General features: G+C 36.2%; 1 protein-coding gene across 1 annotated transcript in view; it reads right to left on the reverse strand.

Moving 5' to 3' along the window:
- The window catches only part of Cdon (cell adhesion associated, oncogene regulated), a 93,936-nt gene that overhangs the window by 11,776 nt on the left and 61,082 nt on the right, over positions 1 to 21,078 (reverse strand). The window contains exons 12-18 of the mRNA XM_026404622.2: positions 20,733 to 20,936; positions 19,331 to 19,512; positions 18,770 to 18,875; positions 13,843 to 13,965; positions 8,220 to 8,441; positions 6,031 to 6,311; positions 3,229 to 3,308 (exon numbers count right to left, since the gene is read on the reverse strand). Coding sequence (XP_026260407.2) covers positions 3,229 to 3,308; positions 6,031 to 6,311; positions 8,220 to 8,441; positions 13,843 to 13,965; positions 18,770 to 18,875; positions 19,331 to 19,512; positions 20,733 to 20,936 — 1,198 coding nt within the window. The remainder of the gene's footprint in view (positions 1 to 3,228; positions 3,309 to 6,030; positions 6,312 to 8,219; positions 8,442 to 13,842; positions 13,966 to 18,769; positions 18,876 to 19,330; positions 19,513 to 20,732; positions 20,937 to 21,078) is intronic.

Genomic DNA, 21,078 nt, shown 5'->3' on the forward strand with positions numbered 1-21,078 from the left:
CTTAAAGTGACAGCTAATTGATCCCATCCCTCCAACCTGTGCCCTATCACCAAACATCAGGCCTAAACACTCTCAACAGATCATACCTTTTCTCAGAAAGTTTCACATGAATTAGGACGCTACTAGCTCAGTGTTTCTCAACATTTATCCCATATCTCCTTTCAGTTAATGTGAAAGTCTCATACCCTTTTGTACTTTTTAATTTATAAAAAAATAATTTTTTCTATTCCATAAATATAAAATTCAACCATTTTTTTTTCAAACTCTACTATTCACTATATTCCTAGCTCTGCCTGAGAATCACTACTATCAGACTGTGGGTCTCCAAAGGTAGTACCAAGTTCATGATAGGCACTCAATAAATGTTTAGACTACAAAACCCTGACATTCAGGATCACCTGTGATATAAACTCAGTCCAATTTTCCTGTTTATATCCTGCCACTTACTTTCTACTTGCATTTCATCAGCCAGTAACACTATTCTAGTGGCTCTCAAAGCATGGTGCCAGGACCACCAGCATCAGTATTCCTTGGAAACTCATTAAAAATACAAATTCTCAGGCCCTACTTAAGGTTTGCTAAACCAGAAACTCTAGAAGTAGAGCCTAGCAATTTGTATATTTAGCAGTGCTTCAAGAGGTTCTAATGTACAGCATGTAACCTATTTATTCTTAGGTGAGCAGTATCCTTCCCACTTCCATGGCTTCTTTGCAAATTCCTTCTACATAGAAACAGTTCAGAACCTAGTCCAGTGCTTGAATAGTGCTCAGTATTTTCTGACTAAGTAGCCAAAAATTCTACAGTGCCATGTATTCTTACTGAAATAATGCCTCTTCTTACGTACACACTATTTCAGTCTGCATTATAAAATGCAAACTTATTAGTGAATAACATTGATATTCTAAAAAAGATATATTAAGTACAATTTTGCACATTTTAAGAGCAAATCATATATCATACACTTCTCTACCTTCAAAATTTATTACAAATTTTGCCATTTTGTTGGATCTTGAAAGGTGATACCTGTTTTCAACTTCAAAGTTGTAAAAGTTAGAAGCATGAAATGTAATGATTTCAATTTCCACAGTTAAAGTTAGTTTCTTTTCTTTTCCTTTTTGGAAGTGGGGGTCGAACCCAGGGCTTTGCAAATGCAAGATAGACGCTTTGCCACTGAGCCACATCCCAGCCCCTAAAGTTAGTTTCTTATTGATATTTATCTACTGTCCAATTATTAAGTGTCAAAATCATATAGTAGCTCCTGGGAGCCAGGGAAGACATTTGGCTAGCCTTGGAGGCAACACAGACAAATAAAGACTTGCCTTCAACTACAGGTGCTTGTGCAAGAAGAATATTTAAACCACAGAGAAACAGAAGCTGTTTTTTCCAAGCTGAAGAGAATTTACATAAGTTCCCAGACAGTAGTAAAATTCACAAACATGAAATGCAGGAAGTCATTAACTTGAAAATTACTAGAAATACAATTCCTCATTGTCTTAAAGGAAATACCCATGCATAATAAAACTTTCAGATTCTACACACACACACACACACACACACACACTCACTCTCTCTCTCCACATACAAATGATCATGAATTCAAGATGGCAGAGGTCACTTAAATCCTTTTAAGGAAATGGGAAATGGAGTGTTTTTGGTGCTAAGATGATACCTCATCATATGATATGATACCTCATCATCAAGATATGGTTTTACCAAAGTCTACAATTGGATTATATTGGGGACAATCTTTTATTACTCAGGACAAGCTTTTGTTTTCTTGAAAAGAAAACAGCCCCAGAGACATAACTTTCCCCAAGATCACAAGTTTAAGTAAGAGTAAAACCCAGTCCACTCATTCTTAGACCAAAGGTCCTCCTGTTAGCTATTCTAATGTGTAGGGAGAGTCAAGATCTGATGATGGCCACAAGAACCACAAAGGACAACACAGTATATATTTTCACAAAACCATTTGTTATGATGAATCCATTTGACTACTTACCATCTGGTGTATAAACCAGCTTCGCCAGTTTGTTAGCATGTTTTCCTAACAAATTGTGGTAAAGACTCTGATAAGCTCAGAATAATACAGCTTCAGTGTATGAACATTTTCAAAATGAGGAGAATAAAGAATTTAAATATGTAACATGTAACTCTTGGTATATAAAATAGGCAGATGGCTCTTACTAATAGAGAAACCCTAAGATGAGTTAAATAAATGATAACAAAAAGTCCCCAAGATTTACTGCTTTTGTTCTGTGACTCTCAAAACACAGGCTAAAACAATGTACTTCTAATTCTACGGTCGACCAGATCATTCAAGTTCTAGTTTCAACACTTTCCAGTGAGAACTTGACTTTTTCATACATGTAAAAAAAAATGCATATCAAATATTTTTTAGATAATGGAATATCCAAACTCCAAATCATATTTGTTATTTTATGTACTAAGTACAATTTTTTTAAATGCAGAATTTTAAAAGCAAGAAGGACTTTAGAGGCCATACAACCCAAACCATCATTATGTAAACATAAGGATTAAAATTTCTAATGTAATGTTAATACAAGAACTTTGATGTTCCTTTGGAATTAACATATGGAGAAGTAGCATGAACTCTTTCTGATAGTCTACTTATCAAAATTTAAATACACATTTTACTCTGTGCAATTTTATCTTGTTTGAAATATTATGAATATACATCACTTTTTAAATGAAAAAAAAAACAAAACAAGATTTTGCTATTTAATTATATAAGGATTTGAGGATTTTAAAAAATGTTGAATCATTCAGTAGGAAATTTTTTAGTAATATTACTATGGAAAAAATTACTATATATACAAGGTGTTTTTTCCCTCTATTACACTCATGCTCTCATTTACCCTCATAACATCCCATACTACAGAGTGGAAAGTAACAAGAAACAATAAACACTAAAGGCAGAGAATGACTCCAATTAAAATTTTTCAAAAACATCAAACATTTTAATAATATTACCACTAGAAACAAAGGCTTTAATATTATTAATATATGTCTAGAGAAACTGAGGCACAGAAAGATTAAAAATTATAAAACAGGGCAAAAACTTAACAGCAGCCTTAAACTTGAGATGGCAAATTCTGAGTTTTCTACCTTATGTTAAATTTCAAGAATTTCCTTTGCTGAAGGAAAAAAATAAAGAAAGAACACATATCCCTTACTTACAACAATTTGTGCAAATACATATTAACATACCTATTGTTGTTTCGACAATTCCGACAGTTAATGCACTCCAGAGGGTCAACCTGGGGGACTGCTGTGTACATTCCACCACCCTTGTCAGGAAGGAAGTTCAAGGAAAAAGAAAAGAAGAAAATGCTGAAGGTGCCACAGACTAGTAGCCAAATACTCACAAACACAAAAGCCATGTCAATCATAAATGGATACATGATATTTTTAATGTACTTGCTAAATGATGTTATGCTTGTTATTTATTATTCTCAAATGAGATCTGCACAATATTAAACTGGACTCCAAAAACGTAACTGCTGTGTTTTTCCATATATTTCTGTACTGGAAAAAGGCAAATAAGTGAAGGGAGAAAGTTAGTCACTTCCTTTTAGTGTCTCAAATCTAATGGGCCCAAAATACACTACACATCATAACCTCTTATTCATTTTTCCTTTTCTAGCAGTCATGGAAAAATTATATGAGATGCCAGTTGAAGAAACAGGGTGCGAAGTGTGTTTGAATGATGTCACAAGACAACCCATCTTCATTTTCCTGTAATTATTTCGATTAGGCCTATTCACTTGACTATATGTTTTAAAACATGTCATATTTTTTCCAGATGGAGTAGATTCTCAGCCAGCAATGACCTGGAGGGGAGTATTAATATTTTGATGTTGCTTTTGGCGGAAACTGCCCAGCAATTAAGAAAAATGCCCAGATTAACACATACCTCATTGTACAATGTTCACTTGACATGCACAATGGCAAACGTGAAGTTTGAAAACTCAAACTGGCCTCTTAGAGTCAAAGTCAGAATTCTACTTTCTGATGAAAAACAGCAGAACTGAAATTGATAAGGGTGGGAGAGGCTGTCACACTGCACCCAAACCCAACACAGGCCTTCAAGGTTAAGAAAAGTTCAGGCAATTGTTTTTCCTAGAATACTTTCCATTTCCATTCATCTCATAACAACAGCCAGAATCTAAGCAAACCAAAAGACTGAAAATTTCTTTCAGCAATCCTGATCCAACAAGCAACAGGAATTACTAAGAAAATACTGAGGAAAAGAATATTCCTGCACTATCTTCAGTCTGAGGGCAAACTCAAAAGGTTCAGAAAATGAAGTTTATAACCTTCAGGATAATACATTTATCCAAATCACTAAACATGGTAAAGTTAATTCAATGATTTTTATGATCCCTGGCATTTAAAAAAAAGTCCTTATTTCTTCCTGCCCAGAAGAATAAGACAACTAATGGGTTAAAATTATAGTTGATAACTTCTAAAATTGTAACCCAATGGGGCAGCTATTATTTAAATAGCAAGTCATTGTTCAGAAAACCCAAAGCCCCCTGTTCAAACACTAAAACAAATATCAGCCTTATTTTTCCTTTTCATAGAAACAGCATGTGTTATTCAAACTGTAATGCTCTCTCCTCCAGATTTCTTGGACAATATTAGTAGTTTAGACTAGGAATGGTGACAAAAAAAGTTTAGCTAGTCTGAATATAAGCCATGTCTTTCCCCAGAAAATAATGAAATCATATTCTCTTTAGTAATGAGATGCACTAAAGTAAATAGGATATTTTTTTCTACAACATGCAAAAGCGGGGTAACATAAAAGCCACAGGTTTCTAGCTTTAAGACACATATATATTATAGATTTGTTCTGCAAAGGTAATATCTTATAAATTCATTAAAAACAAAAAACTCTTAAATTTGTTCAAATTATAGTCCATCATGGATTATGGCAAACTTATTTTTAATCAGAACAATGAAAAAAATGAAATGAACACTTAATTTGATCAACTAAATAAGTTATCTGTTTGATTAAAATAATGTGGATGCCTATCTAGACAAAGAAATAAAGAATATTTCTCTAGTACAGAGAATCCCCTTTACAGGCATAAATCTAAAATATGCTACTTATTCTATTCCTATTTCAAAAATTAAGCTATGTCAGGCAATCTCTGAAATAAGGAAATTTTAAACTTCTTTGTGACTAAAGGATACTAATATTCTAAAATTCCAAAGCTTACACGTCAGAACAACAAAACACACTAAGTGAAACAAAAGAAACTCATGATAGGTCAGAAGTCACAATCTTGTGGCCTGGAGACGTGTTTTGCATGGTCTGCACAATGCTTTACAAAATCTAGGGCTAGGGGTGTAGCTCAGTGGTAGAGTGTTTGCCTAGCATGCTCAAGGCCCTGAGTTCGATCCCTAGCACCACAAAGAAAAAAGAAGAAAAATCGGAATTAGTTTCCAACATATACACATCTCATCATTTCAACTAGATTTATAGATGTTTTAAAGAAACAGAAAAACTAACAAACTGGGTCCTCTGCCCTATGTGACAACAGGCGCTCAACTGAAGTTGCTTCTTTAATTCAGTGTCTACTCTAGTTTGCTACTATCTCCTCCACAACCATCTCATTCCCAACTTGCTGAAGTTTCCCATCTGCCAGAGCTCTCAGTATTTGAGTTTTCAGGCTGCTTTAAATAAATCAAATATAAAGTATCTGGTTTGGTCTATGCCCAGTGGTATTTCCGTTTCATCTCAAGAACAACTTCCCATCTGTTCCTTACTGGTATTGAACTTGGAGAATTAAACAATTTAAAAATAGAAACCAACTGACAAATATATCACCTGATGGTAGAAAACTGACAAAGATTACTCTGGATCAAAGGCCTGCTAGTGAAATATACTATTTCCATTCATGTGACCCTATGAGGTTCCTTAAATCAAAAAAAGCCAAGCACCCATTCTTGTACTTTGATATCCTGAGACACAGAGAGGCTATTATTTATAATTAAGTCTCTTACATTCAGTAGATGACGAGGATGTTCAAACTCCATCCGTGTCCTGGTTAGAGAGTTCGTGTGCCCAGAGTAAATTCCCCCATTTAGGCTCCCATTCATAATTCCATTGACTCCGTTAGGAACCTTATGGTGGAGGTGAGAGCAGCCATTGCTGAGGCTGCCATTGCTCAGGAAGCCACCATGGACATTTCCATTTATTCGGTTTGTTCCAGAGACAGTGGTAAATTCCACCATCTGCCCATTAATATCTGACCCTTGGTAGAGATATCCTGGTGGGTCGTATTCTGTCAAAAAAGAACAACAACAAAAAAAGAATCAGATACTAAAAAGAACAATATTGCTTAGGAAGTTTTATTAGTGAAACCCCTAAGAAACTACAAAATGACTATAAAGTAAAACATTCTAAAAATGTTCCTATAAAGCCTATTTAAAGTTACTACTGTTATTTTTCTTTACAGTGTGGAAGTAGCTAGGAGCTTTGAGTTAATCATGACTCTGTTAATGGGAAGAGAAATTAACCAGAGAGAAACCACTCACAAGAGAATGAGCTGAAACTATCAAAGTATTGGCAACACTAAGCAAAAGTGCTTAAATTCTCAGATACTTCAAAGAGCTGAAAATGATTGTGTAAAACAGCAACAACTACCTTAGCAAAGACTAATTTTAGGTAGGACATTTCAAGTAGCAATAAACAGCACTTTGAAGTAAAAGGGTGGTGGTGTGTATGCATTCACCAACTGTTCATATAACTTCTGGGTCATTGTAAGTCATTTGGAAGTTGTGGGGTACCAAAGGCAGAAGGCTATTTGACTTCCTTAGATTAACAGTATTTTAAAAATTCTTATTTATAGAGGCATGCCTATCAGTAAGTTTAGAAAAGGTAAATATTCCTTAGACAGTAAAGTATCTGAACTGTACAGTGTTTGCTGTCAAGGTTTTGACAAATTCATCAAAGGTATTAGAGATGTGGAGACTGGCACTCCTCTTCCTGTGCTTTCTTGCACAGGTGTGTATTGTCAGTACGCCTACTGAACATCTTCTCCACTAGCCCATGACCTTTGAGAGGGCAAAGACCATGTTTATGTTATTTATAACTCCACTACTCTCCAGCATAGCTCTCGGCACATAGAAGACAGTCAATGAGTATCTTCTGGTGGAATGAGATGACTGAATAACTGTCATGATAATCTTTCATTTTTAGTATAAGGTCACAAAGGAAAACGAGTTTAATCAGATTAATCTTGTTCAGAAAACCAAGTTAATTACTTTTCTCTTAATGATTGAACATATACACAATTAAATGTAATGGCATTAAAGTCATTTAGAAAAAAGACTAAATGATCACAATCCTTTCATGCTGACACTGCCACCTCTCCCCCTGCCTACCTCTGGGAAGGCACCATTCAATTAAAAGAGATCTTTTCTTTTTCTTGAGCTAGTAACTAAAAGGTGGCTATATGAGCAACCTGGGTAAGGGCCAATAGAAGTGCCTACCACTGTTATTGCCTTTTGACTTTTCTTTCATTCCTTATTCTAAAGCCAAAGGGGAAAACAAAAATCTTCCTCCCATCAAAGTCTGAAGATTTCCTCTTGGTTGATTATCCTGTTTTTTCTGGTAGATAGGAAAGTAGGTTATTAATGAGAATAGTACCACTGCTCAATCTGCAAGCACAGTTATTACCAGACACACTCCTGGGGGGAGGATGCCAGACAATTTGGGTATATCAGGCACAGACAGGACCATGTTATGTCCCCTGGTAAGCATCATTCAGTGACGGTAATTTAGAAAAGTCTCTACTACATTGCTTTCCCCATCAGGCCATTTCTATCCTACTGACCTGATCCACACCACCATGAAGGTCTTCCAACACAAATTCCAGAGCACAAGCCTACAGTACTCATTCTCTTTGGTGGTCCAACAAAGCCAGAGTTTCCCAGTACCAAGTCAGCTATTTACTTAGAGACCTGCTTAGTTTGGTCCTTGATGTTTATTTCTACTGGGCAATTTAATTTGATGCTCCACTTATTTTGGCTGACAGCTAAGATAAGTTACCTCTTCCAAACGAAGAGGCTCTAAACAGGTTTCATACCACACCAACAGACAAAAGTGGTAGGAATCAATATTTACTCTGATAATATTTTTTCTACCCATCTTTAGAAAAAACAGAAGGAAATACTTATAAATGACTTACTCTGTATGGCATTCTGTTGGCGACTCTTCCACAGGCACATCGCAATGAAAACCATAAGAATGAGGACCATGACACCAAGCACACAGCCAACAATGAGGTATAACATATCACTGCTTCTGGCAGGGCTGGTTGCAGGCCCAGCATTTCCTCCACTTCCTGAAGAATTTGGAGGAGTACTCAGGTCTTTGACAGGATACTCAGAAGCTCCAGGGACACGTCTCACTAGTTGAAATATGAAAGAAAACATGATGTCAGAGCAAATACAGAGTCTATGAAATGGTTTACTCTCTGAGGAGGTCTGGTTAGGAAAGCAAGCCAGTCTGTTTACTCTCCTTATGGAGATGATCTGACCAACAATGAATCACAAAGAGGGCTCCAGAGCTTAAAAATCTATGTGCCAAAGTTTCTAGGCTCAAATTTTAGAGAAACCATAAGAGCAGAAAAATACACACTTGGTCTAACCCAAATTGCTATATGATTATCTGTTTAATTATACTTGTACAAGACTTCCAAAGAGTTGAAATAAAAGTACTTCAGCTTAAAGATGGAACACAAACTCCTTTCTATTTGATATACTTTGTGCTGAATAAGACTCAGAATTATATATTTTATACTTTTATCATGTGTTTAAAAATAACTAACAATATTAGAAAATATGACTTGGAACTATTAGAACTACTAAATCTAATTCCAAAAACTTGACACATAATATTAAACATCCTCAAAACAAAGATTTTGGGGCCCACACAAATGTAGTATTTTTACCTAACTCATTAGTATTCTGGGTAACAGTGATAACAAAAGCTAACAACAGGTGGGACTAAACCTGATCTCTCCATTTCCAAATCATGTGCTCTTAATGCTCTAAATGACAGAAAAGCAGTGGAGCATAGGGTTTGACAGCCTGGCTCTGAAACCACACAACTGAGGTTCACATCTTGGCTCCACCATCTGTCACTAGCTGAAGGACATGTACCTCTATGATCCCAGTTTCTGCCACTGGGAAAAACAATGGTAAAAGCTCTATCATAAGGTTGTAGCAATGAGTACTATGGTCTGAATGTCGCCTCCAAAACCCATGTTGAAATTTAGTTGCCACTGTGGAGTATTAAGAGGTAGGGCCTTGCCAGGCGTGGTAGGGCACACCTGTAATCCCAGTGGCTCAGGAGGCCGAGGCAGGAGTATTCCAAGTTCAAAGCCAGTCTCAGCAACTTAGTGAAACCCTGTCTCAAAATAAAAAATACAAGGGGCTGGGGCTGGGGCTGAGTGGAAGCATGCTTGCCCAACATGTGTGAGGCACATTTGATGCTCCACTTATTTTGGCTGACAGCTAAGAGTTGAGTCTCAGCGCCACATAAAAATGAGGAAAGTAAAGGTCTGTCAACAACTGAGAAAATGTTTGGAAAAAAAAAAGAAAGAAAAAATATAAAGGTCTGGGTATGTGGCTCAGTGGTTGAGTGTCCCTGGGTTCAATCAAATCTCTGGTACAAAAAAAAGGAGGTAAGGTCTTTAAAGGTCAGGAGGGCTCAGCCCTCATTCATGGATTAATGCCATCATTACGGGAGTGGGTTGGACATCTTGAGAGTGCATTTATCTGAAGCTTGGACCCTCCTTCTGTCTTGCCCACTTGCCCCCCGCCCATGTTATGACACAGCACAGAAGCCTTGGCCAATACTGGTGCGGAGCGCCTGGACTTGCCAGCCTTCACTACCTTAAGCCCGGTCAACTATTATATGCAAATTACCCAGTCTGTGGTATTTTGTTGTAGCAGCACAAAAAGCATACTACAGGGACACAGCCACATGAATGTTTATAGCAGCACAATTCACAAGAGCTAAACTGTGGAGCCAACCTAGATGCCCTTCAATAGATGAATGGATTAAAAAAATGTGGCATATATACACAATGGAATTTTACTCGGCAATAAAAGAGAATAAAATCATGGCATTTGCAGGTAAATGGATGGAGTTGGAGAACATAATGCTAAAGTGAAGTTAGCCAATCCCCCAAAAATCAAATGTTTTCTCTGATATAAGGAGGCTTATTCATAGTGGAATAGGAAGGGGGAGCGTGGGAGGGATAGACGAACTCTAAATAGGGCAAAGGGGTGGGAGGGGAAGGGAAGGGGCATGAGGTTAGAAATGATGGTGGAATGTGATGGACATCATTATCCCAAGTACATGTATAAACACATGAATTGGTGTGAATATACTTTGTATACAACCAGAGATATGAAAAATTGTGCTCTGTATGTGTAATAAGAATTATAGGGCTGGGGATGTGGCTCCAGAGGTAACGCGCTCGCCTGGCATGCACGGGGCGCTGGGTTCGATCCTCAGCACCACATAAAATAAAATAAAGATGTTGTGTCTACCGAAAACTGAAAAATAAATATTAAAAAATATTCTCTCTCTCTCCCCCCTCCTCTCTCTTTAAAAAAAAGAATTATAATAGTGCATTCTGCTGTCATATATAAATAAAAAAATTAATAAAAAATAAAGTGAAAAAAAAGAGTAAATGTGTTAATCCATAGAAAACACTTCAAGCCTCGCACATGGTGTGAGCAATTTTGCTATTATTATTAGTTATACTGTATTTCCTGTTAGCTTCTATGACTTGCCCGAAGTCCTAAGTAGGCTTTGGAAAAGCTACTCAATAAACAAAATTAAACTAGGGTTCTACTTTCTAGCAATATCAGCCACATAGAACAGAGCTGGGAATAAATAAGGAAAGAAGAGCCCATTTCTTGAAGGAAGGAGCTCTCCTTTTTTGGAAGTTGAATGAAAATTTAGCAGAGAATCCAGAAGCAATTTATACTTCAGGTGGTATGTGAGATTGTAAAATCCCAAGGTCCCTGCCAACCCTAGAGAAAACGAAGTTTCTAAGGCAAAAACAGATATTTCTTATAACACATTAAAGATATGATTTTTCATAAGGAAGCCATCAAATTTATTTTTAATTTATTTGCATTTCTAATAAGCTTGATCATCTGGTTTCCAACCTTTTTCTAAAACCAAAGGCTGAAGATTATTGACTTGTGCTGGGGATGAGTGTGACAGACACACCAATAGCAATAAGAACAGAAGGCTAAGAGCCTGACATGAGAAATGTGGGGTTACAAACATGGGGTTAAAATAAAAAACTAAAGGAAAAAAATCATGGCAGTCTCTGCTCTGTAATGAGAAGGGAAAGGGCTGTCCTGTAATAGCTCCACCATCCTGGAACATTTTTGAATTCCTTAAGATAAAACAATCATTGTTCACAACGAGACCCAGGACCCATGTTTTTTAAAAGGGTAAATCATATGTCCTATCTTCTATCTAAAAAGGCTAGGAATTGTGTGATCCATTTTAGAAAGTCATTCAATATGAACAGTTCACATTTCAAAGAGGTTTTTTCACTATCTGAAAGTCTACAGGTATAATCCTTTGTTTGCTAGCAAAGTCAGATAATGAGCTACATAAATTTAAACACACTTCTATAACATTATCTCAGTTCCTTCCTTCCTTCCTTCCTTTTTTTGTGGTGCTGGGGATTGAACCCAGGGCCTCATGCATGCTAGGCAAGTACGCTGTCACTGAGTTACACCCACAACCCAGTGTTGTTCTGCTTTGCTTGGCAAGATTCTTAAATGTGTTGGTGAAAGAGATGATATATTTCATTTTTATTTCACTTTATTGAGTATTACAGCACTCTAGAGGCAAGTAAAGGCTCATGAATACTTCAGTATCTGGATTCAAATAGGCACTCAAATATATACTAACCAAATGAAATTCAAAGTAAGGTCTGTGTGTGTGTATTGTTTGTGAATTTAATATGAGACTTTTGCAGCAGAAAGACACTTGATTTAGAACTTAAAAGATGGAAATAAGCATTGACTTTGTAATTCAATCTTTTAAACCACTTCCTCATTTTGTTTTTTAATTTATTTTCTCATATCCTCATTTTTAAATAGGGATAAGAGAAACACCTGTTGCAGGTATTAATGGCTGCCCGGTCCAGTAAATAGCCTTCTCCTTCTATGTTAGCAGAGCCTGGAGTGTGTTTAGGTGTCCACCCAAATCCCACCTATTTCTGGGGCAAATCCAGCAAATAATCTTGATGATTTGGCTTGGGGGTGGCATCTGATTGAGATCTGGCCAATAAGGCCTGTGGGGTTATTGGACTTTGGGGGGAAATTTTCTTGGTCTTAAAAACAGGCGTTATCAGACATCACAATACCTAGGTGTGAAGGCCAGAAGTGTGGCAAGCAGAGTGATGCTAGACACAGGGTTACAGGGACAACCAGAGGATGGCAAGTGGAAAGACAGAAACCAACAAACTTCTGAAGTAAACAACTTGATGTTAGTTACCTACCTCCAGACCTCTTATCTGGGCTAAAACACATCCTCAGTGCTGAAGCCTACTTGGTGAGGATTTTGTTACTTACAGTTGCCAAGTGGGTATGAAGATTAATTGGGACTAGATGGAATGACATTGCTTTATAAATATCCACATTAGCTATTTCGATTATACACATACTATGTCTTCTGTTTTAAAGCTGATAACATTTTCAGTCAGTAGGTGGAGAATGTCAATTTAGAATTGGTGGTTATTTATTCTAAACTTAAAATCTATATATAATTAAAAAAATTTCTTTTTTGTGTGTATTGTGTACATATATGTCAATAAAGCAACTTACTGCTATTTAAACGTGTTTCCAAGAGTTCATGTGTTAGAAGCTTGGTTCCCAGTGTGACCATGTTAGGAGGTGGCGGCAATTTTAAGAGGTAGAGCCTAGAGGGTGTTCAGTGGGGGGACTGCCCTAGGGAGAAAGTGATAGTCTTATGGACTAGAGTTAGTTCTCATAAAAGGGTTGTTAAAACAAACATGACATCCGGCTGGGGATGTGGCTCAAGCGGTAGCATGCCCGCCTGGCATGCGTGCGGCCCGGGTTCGATCCTCAGTACCACATACAAAGATGTTGTGTCCGCCGAAAACTAAAAAATAAATACTAAAATTCTCTCTCTCTCTAAAAGCAAAAACAAAAACAAACAAACAAAAAAGCCTGACATCTTCCTGGACATTCTGGCTTTCTGTCTCACCAAGTGATCTCTCCCTTGCATACATTCCTATCACTGTGATTTTATGTGTGATGAGGTTCTCATCAGAGCTGAGCTAATGCCAATGCCACATCCTTTACTCTCCGGAAATAAACCTCTTCTCTTTATAAAGTACCCAGCCTCAAGTATTTCATTACAGTAACAGAAAACTGACTAAACACATACGTAGCACTTTTTCTTAATATCTATGGTTTTGTTAGAATTCTAATTCTCACAGAAATCTCAGAAAGCAATTAGAAAATCTCTATTCTCTGCATGGATTAAAAGAGAAGGGAATTAATTTATTCAGAGTTACACAGAAATTAATAAGCAGAATTAATGCTAATGTAGATGTTTTTTAGACAAGTTCTCTAACCAACATACTATATTTATGTTGGGATAGTCTAAATGTCAGCACCTAGAAAATGGAGCAAAGCAGAAATTCCCTTAGGGAAATATATCAACAGTCTGAAGGAATCATCCAGAGTTCGGAATCTGTATACTGCCCAGGGAGAAAGCACAAATTCTCACCCCTCTCCTACCTTTAGTCTCACAGATCATCACATTGCTAAACTCACTCTCTCCTCCTTCATTAAAGCATTGCATTTTAATATCATAGGAGGTTTCTGGCTGGAGGTGACCAATCATGTGCCACTGCTTTGAACCTAGAAAAGAAAAATAAAAAATAAGATTTGCACATCATACAACCTAAATGATTATGTCAATAAAATTATTCAATTTTTCAGAATGAGGTTAAAATAGCATCCATCACCACCCAGTATGGTGTATGCAATAAAAATGTAAATATTAGGTATTTGAATAATGTGCCACAAGTAAGTAGCATTTCTATTAAGTAGCATGGAATAAAGGTAAAGAGATAGAGTGAGTTAAAGCTATTGTATTTTGACAGTAATACTTGACTTAATAAAAATAATTAGTGGTGAGTCTTTCATAAAATACACATTAACCTCATGCATAGGTAAGACAATTTCAAGTCCTTTGGCCTACATTTTAGCCCCAAAGTCAATCCACTACATCCACCACCAAAAAGCATTACTACATATGAGATAAGCAAACAGTGTACCACCCAGAACAAGTGATCAGTTTCAAGAAAGACCTCAGAGAAACTCTCATGTCCATTGTCATGGACACAACCCATGGACTGATTCATAAAAAAATACCTTAATAAATTGCACAGAATCAACAAAAAGCAATACTTAGTATGGGAAACTTTCAGCAGCTGCTCCCAAAGCCACTTTCCCTTTGAGTCCGGGTCTCCAAACCACACAAGTATCTCTAATAGAATGATTCTGTTATCCATGGCACACAGCCAAGGTTTCATTTAGAAACACTCCTTAACTGAACACTCCAATATAAATCACTCTCCATTTTCACTTCCATGGGCCTGTGACAAACTTTCATAAACAGGGACACTTTTGCCAGATTTAATTAACTCTTCGAGCACTCTTAATCCCTCTTAGAAAACACTCTTCAAACTGTTTCCACTATTTCTTAGAAATTCAAGTATACCACCAACTGATTTAAGAATTAATTAAAGGAGAGAAAAAAACAAAACCAACAAAACCACACGCACAACTCAAATCCACTTGGCTGACAGGACCAGTATCACAGGCTCCTTTCTAATGCAACACAGACAAAAACATTTCAATCAGGAAGTGCAATCCCCCTCCCAGTCACCAATACACGATCCCTCTCTCATATAGACTCATTTTATAAAAAAGAAAATCTGCTTGTTTTAGGATCAAGGGTCTCTGAAGGCTCAAGAAGTGAGGAATTCTATGCCCTGTCTATAAATGTAAAGAGAGCTGTTCCCCCCATTTTTTTTTATCCCAAAACTGTTTGAAACTGGAACAGACCTATTTCTAAAATCTAAAAACTTCCCAAAAGGCTTATATTTTTACTCTAGCCATAGGTCTTTCTTGAGCTGGTCCTATACCCACCTATTATAAACATTCTCTTGAATAATTACTAACCTAGACTTGAAGTTTTCCTTTCACAGCACTAGTACAAATGGAATCAAACTAGGTTTCTGATATGTAACTAAGAGAAAAGAGTTAAAATAATATCTATCCTATTAGGTTCATGTTCTGTTGTTGTTTTTTTTTTTTTTTTTTTTTTTAAAGAGAGAGTGAGAGAGGAGAGAGAGAGAGAGAGAGAATTTTTAATATTTATTTTTTTTTAGTTCTCGGCGGACACAACATCTTTGTTGGTATGTGGTGCTGAGGATCGAACCCGGGCCGCACGCATGCCAGGCGAGCGCGCTACCGCTTGAGCCACATCTCCAGCCCATCATGTTCTGTTGTTACACAAATTCCTCCAATGGCTAAAATTTTAGGAATTATCAGCAAAGAGAAGGAATCTACTAATCACTGATGAATAAGACAATGATGCACATTAATTGGCTTATAACCAATCAATGAGCACTTATCCTTTATTTTCCCAAAAGATGTTTTATAAAAGGTAAGGACTTTCCACAGAGAAAGAAAAGCACGGACTTAAAAGAATGACCTTAGATTTGATTTACTTGGAACTCAACAAGATAAAAATATTCAGCCTAAAAGCACTGGTATGCTGGAAACATTTATAGTTTACCTAAATGTGAAACTTAATTCGGAAGGTTGGATAATTTCAATTAAATAACTGTTCTTGTACTGTGTTTTTAAAAATTTAATTGCTTCAATTTTTTTAAAGCTTAAGTTTTAAATTTTTGATTATGTGTAAGAATCAAAAAGTTTTAAAGAAAAATTTTAAGTCCAAATGATGAGTATTTTTGTTACTGGGTTTAGGAAAACAAACCAATGGTTCCAAATACCACAAAAAGAATTTCAAATGTATAAAATCAAAAATAGGAATAAGCAAATTACACAGCACAGTGAAGCCCACTTAAACATCTAACTGCTCAATGTATTATATTTATAAACAGTTCTTCCTGAACCATAAGGAAAAATTCAACATTTGCAGACACTATACTAGACACAAAGCTTTTGTTGAACTAATTTCCAAGTTCCATGCTTGACAATGACATCACAGAAGTTTGTTAAGGCTCAAAGATTTGCCTAGAGAATATAGTTTAAAAACTGTTTACCAGCAGATATTCCTACAAAGTAGAACTAGGAAGGGAGAAGTGGACACTAAAAGAGACAGAAATGGATATTCATTTCATTTATATTTGTCTTAAACTATTCAGAGCTACCTCATAAACAAATGTTTACTGTAAAAAATATTTAAATAAAAATCTGACTTTTCATTCCCATAACCCAGTTAAATAAAAGGAAGACTTAGATAAGACCAAAAGGCAGAATCATCAAAATTCTTACTATTTCTTTCTTAATAGGCTTTTTGTTGATATATAATATGCATACAGAAAAGTTACAAAAAACTGTACATCTCAATGAATGTTCACAAAGTGAACATAGCCAATACCCAGTCAAGAAAGTACATTGCTGACATCACCAATGTCCCTCCATGCTCCTTCCAGACCCTTCTCTCCCTCAAGACCATTACAGTCTTAACTTTGAAAGGCACAGAACAGCTTTGCCACTACAAATTATAGCAGAAGGGAAACAATCATTCCTTCATTTAAAAATGATTCAACATCTACCTACTATATGCCAAGTATAAGAGCTCAGATCATAAATTTTTCATTATATGACAAAATTCCATTGGATAGATATTAAAAAGAATGAGACAATAGAGAAATATAATACAGCATATTTAAAGGAATTTGTTATATTTCCTATATTCATATGTGAATACATGATCAGTGTAAATCATGTACAGCCATTAAAATGGGAAGTTATACTCTATGGATGTATGATATGCCAAAATACACTCTACTGTCATCATGTATAACTAAAAAGAAGAAAAAGTTTTTTTAAAAAAAGAAATTTGTTGTAACAAAAACTATATGTTGACATTTGATGTCAACAAGTCATGGAAAATAACCTTGGCCTAGGACAATTTTCTGACATGATTCATTAAAACACTTAATATTTCTTTCTTTCTTTTCTTTTTTTTTTTTTTTTTTTTGATGCTGAGTATGGAACCCAAGACTTTGCACACACTGTACCTCTGAGCTACACTCTCAGCCAAGAAATTTAATATCTCAAAGAATCAGAATCTGGGAGTGAAAAAAGACCTCCTCCCAGAGCAAGAAACCTATCCAAGATATTACTAAGAATTAGGCACCTTTAGGCTGGGGTGCAGCTCAATAGTAGAATACTTGGTAATGTGTGCAAGGCCCTGGATTCAATACCCAGCACCACACAAAAACACACAGAGAGAAAGAAAGAAGGAAGGAAGGGAGGGAAAGAAGGAAGAAAGAGAGAGGTATCCAGCTTCTATACTTTCGAAGCTAGGGAGTCTATTATTTTGTGAGGAAATCTACATTAGACATGCTATGTTAGAAAGTTCTTACATTATTTCCTTATAACCCCCCATCCCCTAACTGACTTAGCTCCTCTTCCACATAACAGTAAATACATGAAGACAGCTATTGTGTTGCTTCTCTCGGTCTTCTTTTTTCCATTCTGAGCATCACTAGATAGTCCACTGTTCTTCTGAGATTCCATTTATAATCTTTCATTCATTCAATACTGAGCACCTCACCACTGTAAAGACTGGGGACAGAGCAGTGAGAGAAGGGGCCCCATGTCCACAGGGAGGTTAATATTTGGTAGGGAAGACACACATTAAGCAAATATTTTCAGAACTTTTGGGAAGATTTATCTGAGGGAGTAACATTTAAACACCCCAGAGGAAAAAGTAGGTATATCTTGGTAAAGTGTGGGGACAGTGGTATAGTAGGTGGTAGGAACTACCCTCTGCCAAGGTCCTGAGACAAGAAAAATGTTGGTGCACATGAGGAAGCTGAAAGAAGGTAAGTGTGGTGGGTATTCAATGAGGAAGGGAGAGATGCAGGAGACATGGCTGAAGGTGGAGGCAGGAACTGAATTGGAAATTCTGAATTTTGTCTTAAATATTACAAAAGCAGTGTTGACACCCTTCACCATTGTGTCTGCTTTCTTTTTCTTCTCTACATGCATTCCAATTTCTTAGTATCTCCAAAAGTGGATAATGTGCTTAAGATGTGATATTTCTGGTACAGACAAAGAAACTGTTTGAGACATTATTTTTTAAATGTAGATAGAAGTTGCCACTGATTTATACATAGATTGTTGGTCATTTAGAGAAAAAAAGAAATCAGAATCTTTTTCAGATGAACTACTGAAAAATCATATTTCCCCCCTAACTTTTATAACTTTCTACAATGAATATGTTTTGTACTATATAAATAAACTGGAAAAATTGAAACAAATTCAACAATGATAGTACATATTCAATTTCATTTTTTACTCTATCCTAACTTGTGATGATGCATTTCATGTTTATAAGGCCTGTCCCTTCAAAGTTCCTTCATGGGCACTCCAGTTTGCCAGTGGGACTTACCTTCTACAACATCCCTCTTATAGTCACTGTCATTGTCACTATCTGTTGGTCGGTAATAGATATAAAATCCTTGAATGGGAGTGTTATTGTTACTTGATGGAATGTACTAAAAAAAAAAAAGTAGTAGTAGTAAAGAATTGTCAAAGACAAAAAGAATGTTAACTGTTATACCTATTAAGATTTCTTTACCAGTATGGTAATATAGCTTCATTTTTCAAGCATATTTAATGGCCATTTTAAACTTAATTCAAAGGTATTCAAAGGTAATAAGAGCAGTAAGCCAAATGCTGGACCAAACAAAACCAAACCAGTATGCACTTCACTAGGTTCAAAGGCATAACATGGCAATTAGGTTAACAACACTTGAATAAGAGCTGCGGAAACACTAATTTTATTTTTAACCACACCCCTCTTAGACCACGTGCCTTTAGACAAAAATTGATGGCTTTCAATTTCCCCTCAACTTAAGGTTCAACCATTTGTTGCTCACATCATGAGAATATTAAATTGTTAACAGAAACAAACCAGGAAATATTCTCATTAGAAAAGATGTTTACATACCGTCCACTTTAGCATGATCTGTGTGTCACTAACAGCCTCTGTGTAGGCGATATGAGGTCCAGTTATCGGTCGATTGGAAAAACGTTTGGGGAATCCAGCCACCTGATAGGGACGAGAAGCCGAACTTCGAAAACTCTCACCATAATGGTTGATGGCAATGACCCTAAATTTGTACGTTGAACCTTTTGGGGAAAAAACAAAAACAACCCATAACCATAAAAGGCCATATCTGAAGGCAGACTATTCAAACTATGGCAGTTGTGCTTAAGTGCCTAACTACAATGACACACTGATGTTGGCACAGAAAATAAATTTCAACCCACTTGCCAATTTCAATCAACTGCAGGGGGTTGTTCTATACTTTGGGTTCAGGATTTCAAGTCATTATTAGAACCAAAGCTGTGGAAGATTAATGACATAGAAGGAGCAGGTAGAGAACAGGGAAAGGGACATTCACTCTTCATTTTCCCACTCAAAGTCACACCCATTTGAGCCAGGATTAGCTGAAGTATTTATCCCCAACACCAGGTTCTTTTCATTATGAAAGAAACAACTTAGCCAAAATTTAACATTTATAAACAGGCACCATGTGGGTAACAGCAGATGACATTCTGGTTTCAAAGGTACTAGAATAAGGAGGAGCAGATTTAAATGATCACAGAAGGAATTTGTGGGGGAGTAGATATTACAAATTCTAAGGGTTATGAATTTTTAAAAATTTTAACCTAAACCTAAAGAATAAATCAAAATCCTAATACCGAGTTTCCTAATCACTCAAAAACAACAACTGGGCTTCTGAAGACAATACTTTCAATCTCTGAAATGTTACTCAGCTTCACAACCACATTTAAAAAGCTGCATTCTCCCGACTATGCTGATGGATTCCTACACTCCTCACAAAACACAGTTAGACAAACACAGGCATTTCCTACTAGTGTACATTTAAAAGTCCAGAAGTGAAAATTGTCATGAATCCAAACAAATACTGCCTTAATTTTTATCTATTTTATGGCTTAATTTCTTTAATATAATCTCAAGATTTGGGGGGTAGGGAGGAAATCCTCTGATGAAACAAAATTTATAGAAGAAGTGTTTATGGTCTCATAAGTATATTGAGTATAACTGTGCTGAGATTCAACATCTAATCAAACAAGTTTAATGAAATAGCAAGATTTTCTTCCTATAACATTCTATCATATCAAAACACATACATAGAAAGATGAATCACAACATTATTTCCAATGGCAAATAAACAACAACAATCTAAAACCCAGAAGTAAAGACAACAAGCATTCATTACTTTAACAATTAGAAAAGAAACACACAAGATTATTAAAAATCTGTATTTAAATAAAGTTAGCACTGGTGGTTAAAAAGAAAGAAAACATTTGAATATTACTACCTGGTTCTAAACTACGAACTTCCACAGAAAGTTTGGAGGGAGGGATATCTTCAGCTGCCACCAGCCAATCACTAGTCCTCATCCTCTTATATTCCACCTTGAAGGCAGTAATTGGAGACCCACCATTCGCCCGGGGAATCCAAGTGACATACACAGAGGTCTCTGATGCAGTGGAGATAGTAGGCCGATCTGGAGCCTCTGGAACTGAAAATGGAAACATTCATTCCACAATAACCCACAGTGTCAGAGACAAGAATAACTCAAATAAACTAAAAGGAATAAATCTCAAATCTCATGTTATTAAAGGTTCCTCACTAAATTTTTTGCCAGAGTTCATAATATCGTG

The sequence above is a fragment of the Urocitellus parryii genome, chromosome 4 (assembly GCF_045843805.1).
Source record: "Urocitellus parryii isolate mUroPar1 chromosome 4, mUroPar1.hap1, whole genome shotgun sequence".
In the NCBI taxonomy this organism is placed as follows: domain Eukaryota; kingdom Metazoa; phylum Chordata; class Mammalia; order Rodentia; family Sciuridae; genus Urocitellus; species Urocitellus parryii.